This window comes from Orbicella faveolata, unplaced genomic scaffold (genome assembly GCF_042242905.1).
Source record: "Orbicella faveolata isolate gen_17 unplaced genomic scaffold, um_ofav_v1 contig_25, whole genome shotgun sequence".
NCBI classification, from domain to species: Eukaryota; Metazoa; Cnidaria; class Anthozoa; order Scleractinia; family Merulinidae; genus Orbicella; species Orbicella faveolata.
Genome location: NW_028301553.1, coordinates 10,124,534 through 10,136,137, shown reverse-complemented (window position 1 = coordinate 10,136,137; position 11,604 = coordinate 10,124,534). Strand labels below are relative to the sequence as shown.

General features: G+C 39.2%; 1 protein-coding gene across 2 annotated transcripts in view; it reads right to left on the bottom strand.

Annotated features, from left to right (window-relative positions):
- LOC110045872 (A disintegrin and metalloproteinase with thrombospondin motifs 6-like) overlaps positions 1–11,604 on the bottom strand; it is a 45,680-nt gene continuing 34,076 nt past the window's right edge. For both annotated transcript variants that reach the window (XM_089293477.1, XM_089293476.1), the window contains exons 24-32: positions 10,905–11,025; positions 9,874–10,078; positions 8,202–8,361; positions 7,146–7,262; positions 6,579–6,701; positions 5,387–5,506; positions 3,753–4,046; positions 1,834–2,130; positions 1–320 (exon numbers count right to left, since the gene is read on the bottom strand). In XM_089293477.1, the coding sequence (XP_089149603.1) occupies positions 316–320; positions 1,834–2,130; positions 3,753–4,046; positions 5,387–5,506; positions 6,579–6,701; positions 7,146–7,262; positions 8,202–8,361; positions 9,874–10,078; positions 10,905–11,025 (1,442 nt within the window). In that variant the 3' untranslated portion in view covers positions 1–315. The remainder of the gene's footprint in view (positions 321–1,833; positions 2,131–3,752; positions 4,047–5,386; positions 5,507–6,578; positions 6,702–7,145; positions 7,263–8,201; positions 8,362–9,873; positions 10,079–10,904; positions 11,026–11,604) is intronic.

Below are 11,604 nucleotides of genomic sequence, written 5' to 3'. Positions count from 1 at the left end.
TTGGATTACAACTCTTTATTTATAACATTTAAATTTTGTTTAATTAACAAATTAATTGTTCTAAAAAAAAGCAATCCCAACCGTTTTACATTAAATTCCTTTATGATTATTTCCTCTTAACGATAATAACGATGATGATGACCGCGCCAGTAGACACGCATGTCTTTTCTTTGAAGCTGACGTAAATAAGCTAAAGCAATAGTTTTGTTCTTGTTAAATACGTTATATAGCAGATTTCATTGTAGGGTAGTCCATCGTGTAAGGATTTGATTAGACATCCAGGTGTCAACTACATCAGTTGCAGTTTCTGCCGCTTTATTCTGCAAGATAAAAATCATTTTGTGTCAGTTAGTACTTTGTTATAGAACTAAATCCATACAATTATATACATTACTAAGAGTAATTGGACCTAGTGGAGTACAATTCAGGGAGTAATCGCGTGAGTAATTTCAAAATCGGACGAGCGCGCAGCGCGAGGTCGATTTGAAATTAACGAGCACGATTTCTCCCTAAATTGTACGACACAAGGTCCTATTACTAATTAATCGTATCAATAACAACTTTCGAGATAAAAATGTCTTTTGAGAACTTCTTTGAGAGAAAAAGTCGGTGGTATTTTCCATAAGTTGTAAAAGCTGTAGAGAGCATTAAGAAGGAGGCCATTGAAGCCCGCGTAATTGACGTGCGAATCACGGGGATATCCAATTACAGGTGTCCAATTACAACAAGTCGAAATTGAATACCTGTAATTGGACACCCACGTGATCGCTTGCCGATTACGTGACAAACAGGCGCGCGAAGAACCAATCACGATCGAGAATTTTGTTATCGATACGATTATTATTTTAGGACCTTTAGCGGCAACGTAGATTGATCATTCCAGTCAGTCGAACAGCCAGTCGGTCAGTAAGTCAGCCAGTCAGTCGTATTTCTTAGAAACTTTCCTGTTTTGAAACTTCCGGAAGTCCTTGATAGGATAGAAAGCATCCCTTAAGAATCTATCTACTTGCCCCTGGGATTAAGAAAGGATGAAGGGGTAAGAGAAATGTTTCCCCATATGAAGCTTATTCTCAAGGTAATTCCAGTCAAGTTATATTAAGACATGGTAGCCAGTTCTTTAACGGTAAACGTTACCACGCGCGTTATGTCAATGTTTTTCTTTTGTGGATGATGAAGACGAGTGTAAAGCAGTTTGGGCTGTCACGTGTGTAGAATCCTTGTCACAGGATTGGCTACATCTAGACCATCCTGAAATTTCAGAAACCTGCAGAAGTGTTCTAAAAATAACTTGAGAAAGATGTGACTTTGGGAATAACGGGAATTAACTACTTTACTCTTCATCCTCTCTTCCTTGGAACGTAGTAGTCAGAGGGGTTCCTTTGCTGGGTTTTCTAAGCCTGTCTCTGCAACTAAGGGGTGTTTATTTATCTTTTCTAATTATATAAGGCCTAGTCACTGAATTTGAAAGATACACTTGCTTCAACCAGTTGCAAAAGTAGTTGAGACATCCTTTTGAGAGAAAACTCTTCACCGCGCTAATCTTTACCCTCTCACCCCTTTCCAATGTTGCTAGCTAAGCAAAATCATGTACAAAGCTTAGATGAACAACGTTTAATCGGGGAGATGGGGACTAATTGTTATATTCTGTGAAAAAATTGGTATTTGCGATCCATTTCAGTTTATAAAGCCATTTTTTCGCACAAAGTGTATCTACATTTTGCAGCTGGTTGCATTGTAGCTTGCTTGGGTGCAAAAGGTGTTATGTTTATCTCGATAAACGCCCGTGACGATACATACAGTGAACAGTTTAGATTAACAATTTAACGTTCATACCGTTGAATCGATAAACCATGTTTGCTCCTTTCAATCCCACTCCATCCTTGCATTTTCCATGAGCGCCCAGCATTTTGTACCTATTCTGTGCGTCTTCATCAGACCAACATTCCGCAGTATTCTGCACGGCGAAGTACGTATATCCCTTGGCACGTGCAATGCGTGCACACTGATCAATAGTGGTTTGTTTGATTTTGTTCCCTTGGTTGCCGAAGCTCATGTACCTTGTTCGCAAAGCTTTGTTTTTTCGCTTGGCAGCACGGAAACAGCCAAGTGGCAAGTAAGAGGGAACTGGCTCTATGATAATAGTCAGAGTAAACACGGTAAGAACGCAATGCTATAAACATTCCAGGATTTTTGCGGCCTCTCAGGGCAGCTAAGCTAGTAACAGCATTAACAATGAAAATACGCAGCACGGCAGATTGAACATTAAGTACGTATACATTAACTGCAATTCTACAGAGTTAAAATGACTAGTTCTGTATCAGCTAAAATGTACACGTTGAAGGGTTCGTTCGTTTGGTTTATCAAGTTCAAGATCACTTGGATCATGCTGCGTCAAAGGAACCGATGAATCTTTGCCCACAGCGGGTTCACTGGTTTTTTGTTTTGTTTTGTTTTTTTTAAGGCACCGTGAATCGAGTGATCGTGGATCAATGACTGACCCTGACCCGGCCGGATCATCTCAAAGGAACGAACCTAAAGTTTACCAATGACTTCCGCTCGAACACAGCAATCAAACGAGGGACTTAAACGCCCCGGTTCTGGTATAAGTCCGATTACTAGATTTCCAACATATGTTGTTTTTTTTTTTCGGTTAAGCACTCAGACGTATTCAGTGACAGCCTTGTCTTTCTACTTCATTTAAGTGAAACTGTATTGAAAAGGGCATTATTATTTCCTCAGTCGTATTTCTGTGAGGTTCGTGGACGAAGAATAAATACATATTTTTTTACGGCCTAAATTTTGCCCAAATCTCATTTCCCAATCTATGTTTTACCAAAATCCCAGTCCTTCCGATTTTTTGGATTGTGGATGCCAGTCCAAGTGACCTCAAATCTCATCTTCATAGTAAGAAGAAAATTCCCCTTTTACCTTTTTAGACCCCACTTTCAGTAACCATGTGAATCAAAGATTGTAGGTTGCTTGGCCTACATCGGCCGTGCCTAAAGTGCAAAACTACTACTATCACATATTATGTTAGTACCTTTATTTTTACCTTTCTCTTGAAGAGAAAGCTAAAAATAAAGGTACTAAATAGGTAACGGTATAAGGACTAAAAAATAGTATCTCTTTTCATGAGCTATCTTTGTCACTGCTTGCCCAGACACCCGTCCATTGTTGTTTACTGGTCAAATGAAATATTTCAAGCTACATGATATGACTTCTTAAGCTGAAATGTAAACAATGTGTGCAGAAGTGCACCTTGAAAATGTTCTTTTCGATCTGTCATGCTAAACATTAGACAGTGTAGAAAAATAGTAATAAAATTTAAAATTGACTACACACCGCGGGATCAGCTGGTTCATTCATGTTTCCCGCTCGCGGGGCTAGCCTGGCATATAATGATCAACGCAACAAGATGTAATATATCATAAGTCAAACACGAGAGACAGTGTTTCATCGGAATATCCAAAGTCCGAGAAGAGAGTTGAAAATACGACGCGCAGCTAGCAGAGTATTTTGCACGAAATTCGGGGTGTTTGATATCTTCTCATGTAAAACTAAGGAGAAGAAACATCGTCAAAGTCTGTGCTAATTTACAAGACCCGGGTATCCAAATCTTCTTCACGGTTGTAATTTTCCTTTTTTTAACTTGGTGAATTTTTAATGAGTTTGAGAAATATAAAGAACTTCACAAGTGGAGTTCAAAAGACTGCGTGCAGCAAAATTATTCCCGCTAAGGTTTGCAGACTTACCGAATGTGTACACCACAACTGCTCCATTTTTTCCAACACCAGCTGAACTACACTTCTTCTTGGTCTGGGCCGGTCCTTTCTTGAAGTAAGTTTCGTTAGCCTGTGGACCAGAGTAGCATACTCCCCTGTGTCCTACAGAGAAGTAGTTGTAATCGTTTTCCTGGGCTAGTTCTGCACACTTTATAACTGCTGCAGAGGCTTTGTTGATATCTAGCTCTCGTTTTGGTCTTTCTTCCAGTACTGGAACAGCGTTTGGGTCATGATTGAAACATCCAATGTGATAAAATTTGGAAACTGCAAAACATGAAAGAAAAAAAAAAAATTGTCAGGAAAAGAAAAAGATCTCGGAACTTGAGAAACTTTTATCAAGAAAGGGCGAATCGGGCATGCGTAGATCAAGGGATTCGTCTGCCCTGTCACCTAAAGCCGCGTCCATACTACGCCGCGGAAATTTGAAAACGCAGCTTTATTTCTATGGTTAGGCCTACCTTACTAATCCGTCACGCTCTTCAAACCGGAGGAATTTGAAAACGGGGGCTTTGCGTTTTAGTGCGGACGGAAAACACTTTGAAAACGGAGCGTTTCCAAAACGATGACGTCATGGTTTCCCCGTCCGAGTTTTTTAAAAAGAGAATCCAAAAATGACCGGTGATTGCACCTTGTGACCGTCCTTTCTACTACAGCACAGTTTGAAATCAACACTAGCCACCGCTCCAGCGCGACAACTGCGACTTACCAGACGGGTACACAGTCGCAAATTTCCGTTAAAAAATACCATCCTCTCTCGACGACCCCGCGGGAGCATTTTGACGCCTCATTGTAACTTAATACCACTAATGGTTTCAAACTGTGCCGTAGTCGAAAGGACGGTCACAAGGTACTTAGGAAAGTTGAAAGCTCCAGTAGTGAGGCAAACATCGTTCGAATTTGAGCGGCAAGGAGGAAGATTTTTCCAAGCCGAGCAGAAAAGGGGAGAAACAAACTATCCTTCTTTGCGTTGGGGGGTAAAATCGAGCAGCGGATTCGAATTTCGGCTAGAACGCGGCCTCGTGCTACAGGTCTTTCGAAACAGCTCTATCCAGCCTTGACTTCGTCTATAGTAAGCTGCTACAAACACCTCAAAAAAAAAAAACGAAAACCGATGAAATAGCCAAAATGGACAAAAGAAACCAGGCAAGGAGACTATATTTTCTTTATTTTATTAAAAAGAAAGTAACATTTTATTTCGTTGCGCGTTTTTTATCCTTCGTTATTTTTAACTCCATACAATGCCTTTTAGAGCGCGTCACTGCACACAAGATCACGTCCCACTCAATACGCGTACATAATTCATTAATAATTAATCGATTCCTCGAAACGTGAATTTGGGACGCCTGTGGTGATTGTTCCGATTTCAAATTTCTCCGGCATGTTGGAACGGAAAACATTTGATTCGTTTTCAGAGTGAAAACGCCGTTTTGTTTTCAAAGTTCTCCGGCGTAGTGTGGACGGAAAAATTTGATTCGTTTTCAGAGTGAAAACGCCGTTTTCTTTTCCAAATTTCTCCGGCTTAGTGTGTACGGGGCCTAAGTTTTTATAGTTAGCATAAAAAAAAAACTAAACAAACAAAAAAAAAACGCCAGTTTAAAAATTACCTTGACATCGCTCCCCTGCGAACTCTTCTGGGCATGTGCATGTGTATTTGTCATATGAACCATCATCCGTACAAGTACCTCCGTTTAAACAAGGATCACTCATGCAGGCGGTTACCTTAGCTGTGAAGAAAGGTAAGGGATGAGCAATGTTGCTGCAACATACAACTGTAGACTTTTATTATAAAACGTTTATTTAAAGAGGGAAAACAGAACTTAACAGTTGGGGACGGACAAACTAGTGCCCCTCTGTGCAAGCAAAAATTACTTATAAATTGCTGAACTAAACAAATTTACAATTAAAAAGCGTAAAGTTGGAAACTATCCAACGGTAATTAAATAACAAAGAATATTAAATAATATAATATAAAAAATAACATAAAAAGTCCTTCCTACGTACGTATAGTGATCTTCAAGAAAAATAAAAACACTCCCTTAAAACTTTAACATTTTTCGCCTTCAATTTACTGCTTAGGGTCGGTCCCTATAGTGAAAAACTGTGACCTCGGGCTTGAAAATGCTGCCCTCGGCCTGCGGCCTCGAGCAGCATTTTCAAGACCTCGGTCACAGTTTTTCACCATACGGACCTCCCAGCCGGCAAATAACATATATATAAGTGAGTATGCTACGAATCCTCAAGAGCAATCAATCATAGAAAAATGTAACTCACACTTTGCAAACAAGACTGTTTGGTTTAGATATTAGCCAGCGTTACGTCATTTTTATCGTGTTTTTTGTTTGTTTGTTTGTTTGTTTGTTTGTTTTTTTTGTTTTTTTTGTTTTTTTTCCCATTAATGTTCTGCGCGATTTTTCTAGCCTATCACATAGTTTATATAGAATACATCCGTTGAAGCCCTGATTTTTTTCAGGCTTCTTCTTTCCAATTGCTTAAATTGGAAAATTTACTGTGATGATCATCCTTCACTTTCATCTACAACCGCAGTTCATATATGAATTATTTTATATAAATCTTGACATCATTTCACTCTTCACGGGAAGATATGAACTCAATTAAGTGGCCTCGCTCCCAATGTGTGGCTTCATAGCTCAGTTGGTAGAGCATGGCACCGGTATCGCGGAGGTCACGGGTTCGAATCCCGTTGAAGCCCTGATTTTTTTCAGGCTTCTTCTTTCCAATTGCTTAAATTGGAAAATTTACTGCGATGATCATTCTTCACTTTCATACTCCACTTACTCTCGCAATTCGCTCCAGTGAACCGCGGCGGACACTGACACGTATGGTCGTAATGATGTATGACGCCGAGGGAACACGTGCCACCATTTTGGCACGGAGTCTTTTCACAAGGATCTAATTTTACTGAAAGAAAAACAAAACGAATGCTTGATGCTGATGACAAGGCCCCTGTCCCAGTCGGAAACATCAAAGATCAAAGCTATAATATGTGAGTCCATTTGGCAACAATGCATGAAGTTTAACGCAGCAGATGGAGTTAAAATCAATGATATCTTCAAGCCCGGGGGAAGGGGGAGGGGGACCCCACATTAAAGGAGCAGGGATGCACGTCTAATACCCCTAAAATAGAGCAATCTGGGCGGCGCCCAGCTTTGTTTTACCCTCAAAGATACCATTGCTAACCAGGCCCACAAATATGAACTATAGTTATTCATTCAGTCTTTAAAACAGACAAATAACATTGAATCATTTCTCGTGATTCTATGATCAAAAAACAACAATTACATCGGCGGACTTAAAACACGTTGAGCTGAAGTGTTTGATAATATATTTTGTGATGTGACTTACTTTCACACTCCATGCCTGTAAATCCTCTATCACAGACGCACTTGTATCCAGCGGGGTCTGATACACACGTTCCTCCATTGGAACAAAGATGGCCGTCATGGCAGAGGGGCGCTCTCGCTGAGTGGGATAAAATTAAGAAAAATGTCTTTTTGATGCATACAGCTATAATTTCTTAATTGACTAAACACTTCTCAATCTTGTGCATTTCTGCTTTTCAAGCCTCGTTGTTGGCTCAGTAAATGCAATAGACACGTTTTCACGGTTGCGGTTTTTGACTAATGTCCACAAACTGATGCTGAAAATTCTCACAAGAACGCGTTGCGCCTTGTTGGTGAGCAACTGGAAAGGAATGTTTGCATTGGACCCTACCGCCTACCTCCAGTTGTATTAGCATGGAACAACCAGGAGTCTTTCTATTCTTTGCCTCTCTCACCCCCCTCCCGCGATGGGCTTCTAGTTCATCCCGAGGCCATCCCAGTTGTCAGTTCGTCGTCGCCCATTTTTAAAGGTTTGTTTATTCCTTTCCACGTGTATTTCAAATACTTATACTGTTGAACCTCGTAAGCGACCACCTCTCGTCAGCGAACACCAAGGTTTGATATTTAAGGTGGTCGCTCACGAGAGCTTAGACCATATTGGGTCAAAATTTTGCCTCATTAGCATGTGGTAACAGCAGAGACTTACCTCCCGTTTTAAATGTTTTATTCATGTGAAAAGTCAATTTCGAGAAAAAATCCGGTACTACCCACTGAGAAATTTTTGTTTCTTTTACTAACCAGGAATGCGATATGTTACAACGTACACCTTATTATCTAATTTACACTCTATTATCTTTCAAATGGTCGCTTAAGGGAGGTTAAAACAAAAGAAAATTTCAAACTTTTAGCTCTAAAAGTGGTCGCGGTCGCTTACGAAAGGTTGTCGCTTACAAGGGCTTCCAAATTTAGTGGTTTGACTTGGAAACTTTTGGTATTATCAGAGGTGGACGGAACCGGAGATTCGACTATATTAATTTTTTCAGCAAAACGTTACTGAAATAAAAGCTATGGTTCTTACGTCCACAAGGACTGTCCTCGTTACACGGCGCCTCAGCTGGAGGTGGATTGTCTAGGTATCGACAGAACTCATAATCAATCACGGAAAAGTTTCCAAGTTCGTTGATTCTTGAACATAGAACTTGACGACGCTTTGTTCCAATCGCGCACTTTGTGGAGCACTGAAAATTAATCAAATAAAGTTTGATTATTCATTTATTTATTTTATCTGTATTTGCCATAAAAAAAGATACAAAAAATCGAAGAATAAATGACGAGGGAACCTAATAAAAACTACACTTAGGTTCCCTCCCAAGAACTACAAGATGACTAAACCTATACATTACTATGGTAGATGACGAATTTATAAACAATTATTGAATGAGGTTTTTGTGATAGCCAGAATAATCAAGGTCGAGGTTGGGGTTATCAGCCGAAGCCGAAGGCTGAGGCTTATAACCCCTACCGAGACATTGATTATTCTGAATATCACAAAAACCGAATCTAGTATTTGTTTTATTATACATTGAACGAAAAAGAAATGGGAGTCAAAGCGCGGGAACTTGACATGATTATCCTTAGAAATCATGCACCGCAGTCATACATGACATGATTACCCGTGACCTTGAGTGTTTTTGACATGATTATTGTCTAACCTGCAGCTAGATGACGTCACAGGCGCTGATTTCGAAAATTCATTGTACGCTTTCGGTCAATCAGAAAAGAGATAGTGTGTTCAATGTATGATAACAAGCCATATTTGTACGCTTAACAGAATTAATAATTGCTGATAATAGACATTTAAAGTTTTTCCTGAAGGAAACAACAAATGAAGGGCCAGTGATCTCAAGATGAAGAGACTTAAAATACTTTGGACCACGATAGAAAATTTACCATAAAAGTTTGCACGATTGACTTGGTAGCCTGAAGTCTAATGCTGTGGTAATATTGTCGTCTTGAAAATTATTACACATATGGGTCTGATATGACAAATAAATTTCTATTTCTCCGTCTCCGTTACATTATGGCATAGATTTTACAAACTCCTCTCTACAGACACCCTCTTAATAAGGTCTTCTCTTTGTGCTCGGTTTCAGTACTTGCATGCATGCTGTTAGTAAGGGCACTGTTAGTGCTCGCTAATGGTTCCTTGTCGAGTTAGGTAAGACTGCTTTATAAAAGCCTTTATAGCCATCTGTAAACAGTCGTTTTCAATCTGAAGTAAAATATTCACAAAAACCATAAGGAAAACGCTGAGGTATGTGATGAAACAATTTTGTGACTGATGAAATATTTAGAACAGGACCTCTTTGTATATCACCGGTAGGTGAGAGAGCTTCCTGTAATAAGTATTATTATTATTATTATTATTATTATTATTATTATTATTATTATAATTATTACTATTACTATTACTATTACTACTACTACTACTATTACTATTACTATTACTATTACTATTACTATTACTATTATTATTATTATTATTATTATTATTATCATCACAATGCACAAGGTTTTAGGTAGTTGATTTTTTTTTCACTGGTATTTGCGAATATTTTACTTCACCTTGAGACTAACGCTGTAAGGATGCGTCTTGGCTCTTTTAAGTCTTTTGATTCAGCGGTCTTGGTTCACTGGACTTTCGCCTAATTAACTGAACAAATTCAATTCTACAAATAGCCGCAGCTTACCGCACTCCAGTTTCCTATAAACCAACTCGCAGGGCATGGATATTGATTGCAAACCATGGAAGTTGGTTGTTGAGGTTTTGGAGCTGAGCACGAGTTTGTCTCTCTGAAATCATTTTGAGCTACTTCCGCTAAGCATCTGATAGTTCGCTCTTGTTTCCCTCGCCCGCACGTTTTCGAACAATGCGACCACTTCGAGATAACCCACCTGAGGAGTGTAGACAAGGGTACAAGTATTACGTGAACCAGAGTATGCATATATCATAGCATCTTTTGACAACCAAAACTGAAATAATTGTGAACACAGGTGTCATATGCTTACAATGCGGGTGGTAAAGGGTTGGCTGCGAATGAACCAGGCTTGAGCATTTTGAAGTTATTTATTTATTTCAAGTTCACCTGAGAGGCTATGCATTAAAAATGTAAATCAATGTGAAAGAAGCCTTTTTTTCTGAGATTGCCTCGGGTAGAATTTTAGTATGGCTATGGCCATGGCTGGGCGTTGAAATTGAGAAAGAATTATTACATGGTTGTGGCGATTTTGCTGTATGATCATTTATAGTTCAGTTATCCATGGCAAGTAGAGCTTCTCCTCTGTACCTCTTTGTCTTTGTCTTGTAGTTTAGTGATGTTTTAGTTAACAGTAGTGATGCGCAGGAAATGGAGCTGGATTGGCCATATGCTCAGGGGAGATAGCAACAATGGGGCAAGACAAGCCTTAAACTATCAACCACAGTGAAAGAGGAAAGTTGGACGGCCAAAGAACAGCTCGAAGCGGTCCATGCTGCAGGAGTTGGAAAGAGTGGGCTACTCCTGGGAGAGAGCCAAGGCATTAGCAGAGACTCGTGTGCACTGGAGGGTTTACTGGTGGAAGCCCTATGCTCCCCTAAGGGGTGATGAGGATCAATGATAATATTGATGATTATTTTATTCTCTAAACAATTTGATCAAGAAAATCACTTAAATCCTCCCTGTCTATTGCACCCCAACGCTTGTACTGCGAGCCTATGCGGCATATGGTGTGAATAGCTTACTTTGCTTTGCATGGTTGAGTGTTGCACTCTTCGACCTTTGGCATCTCTCCAGGACATGCAGAATCGGAAGCAGGAGTTTCATCATCTACTCTTACACATCGTACATCGCGACGTTTGAACCCTGGAATTTAATAAAGCAAAGACTTTTTTAACCAGGAGTTTACTATGAAAGGGAATGTACATCCAACATTTACAACTTCCTGTGAAAAACGTGAATCTCTAAGTCATGGTACGTTGCGAAGCCAAAGGCGGCCCAAGCTCAGTGTAACATACGAGAACACATAGGCAACTTTTGTAGAGAAGTGTTATTGTTATAGAAGCTAGGATTCAATTGCAATTTATAAGCTTTGCACACCGTATGGGAAAGCTAAACTCTTGTTTAAAAATCAACAATTCGAAGTTTTATTACACTGTATCCTATTCTTAGTAACGGTAAGCCAAATGCATATGACTCAATAATAATAATAATAATAATAATAATAATAATAATAATAATAATAATAATAATAATCAACTTTATTCATTGAGAGTAACACAGAACAGTAATCTTCGAAAAACCAGTGGCCCTCATACAAATTTTTACAGAATAAAAAGATGACGTGTTAAAAATTTAAAATATAGAAAGATTCTCAAACATGCAGCGATAATATAAACAATTAGTATCACCCAACTAGTGGACTAATGCAAATCCTGCATTTTG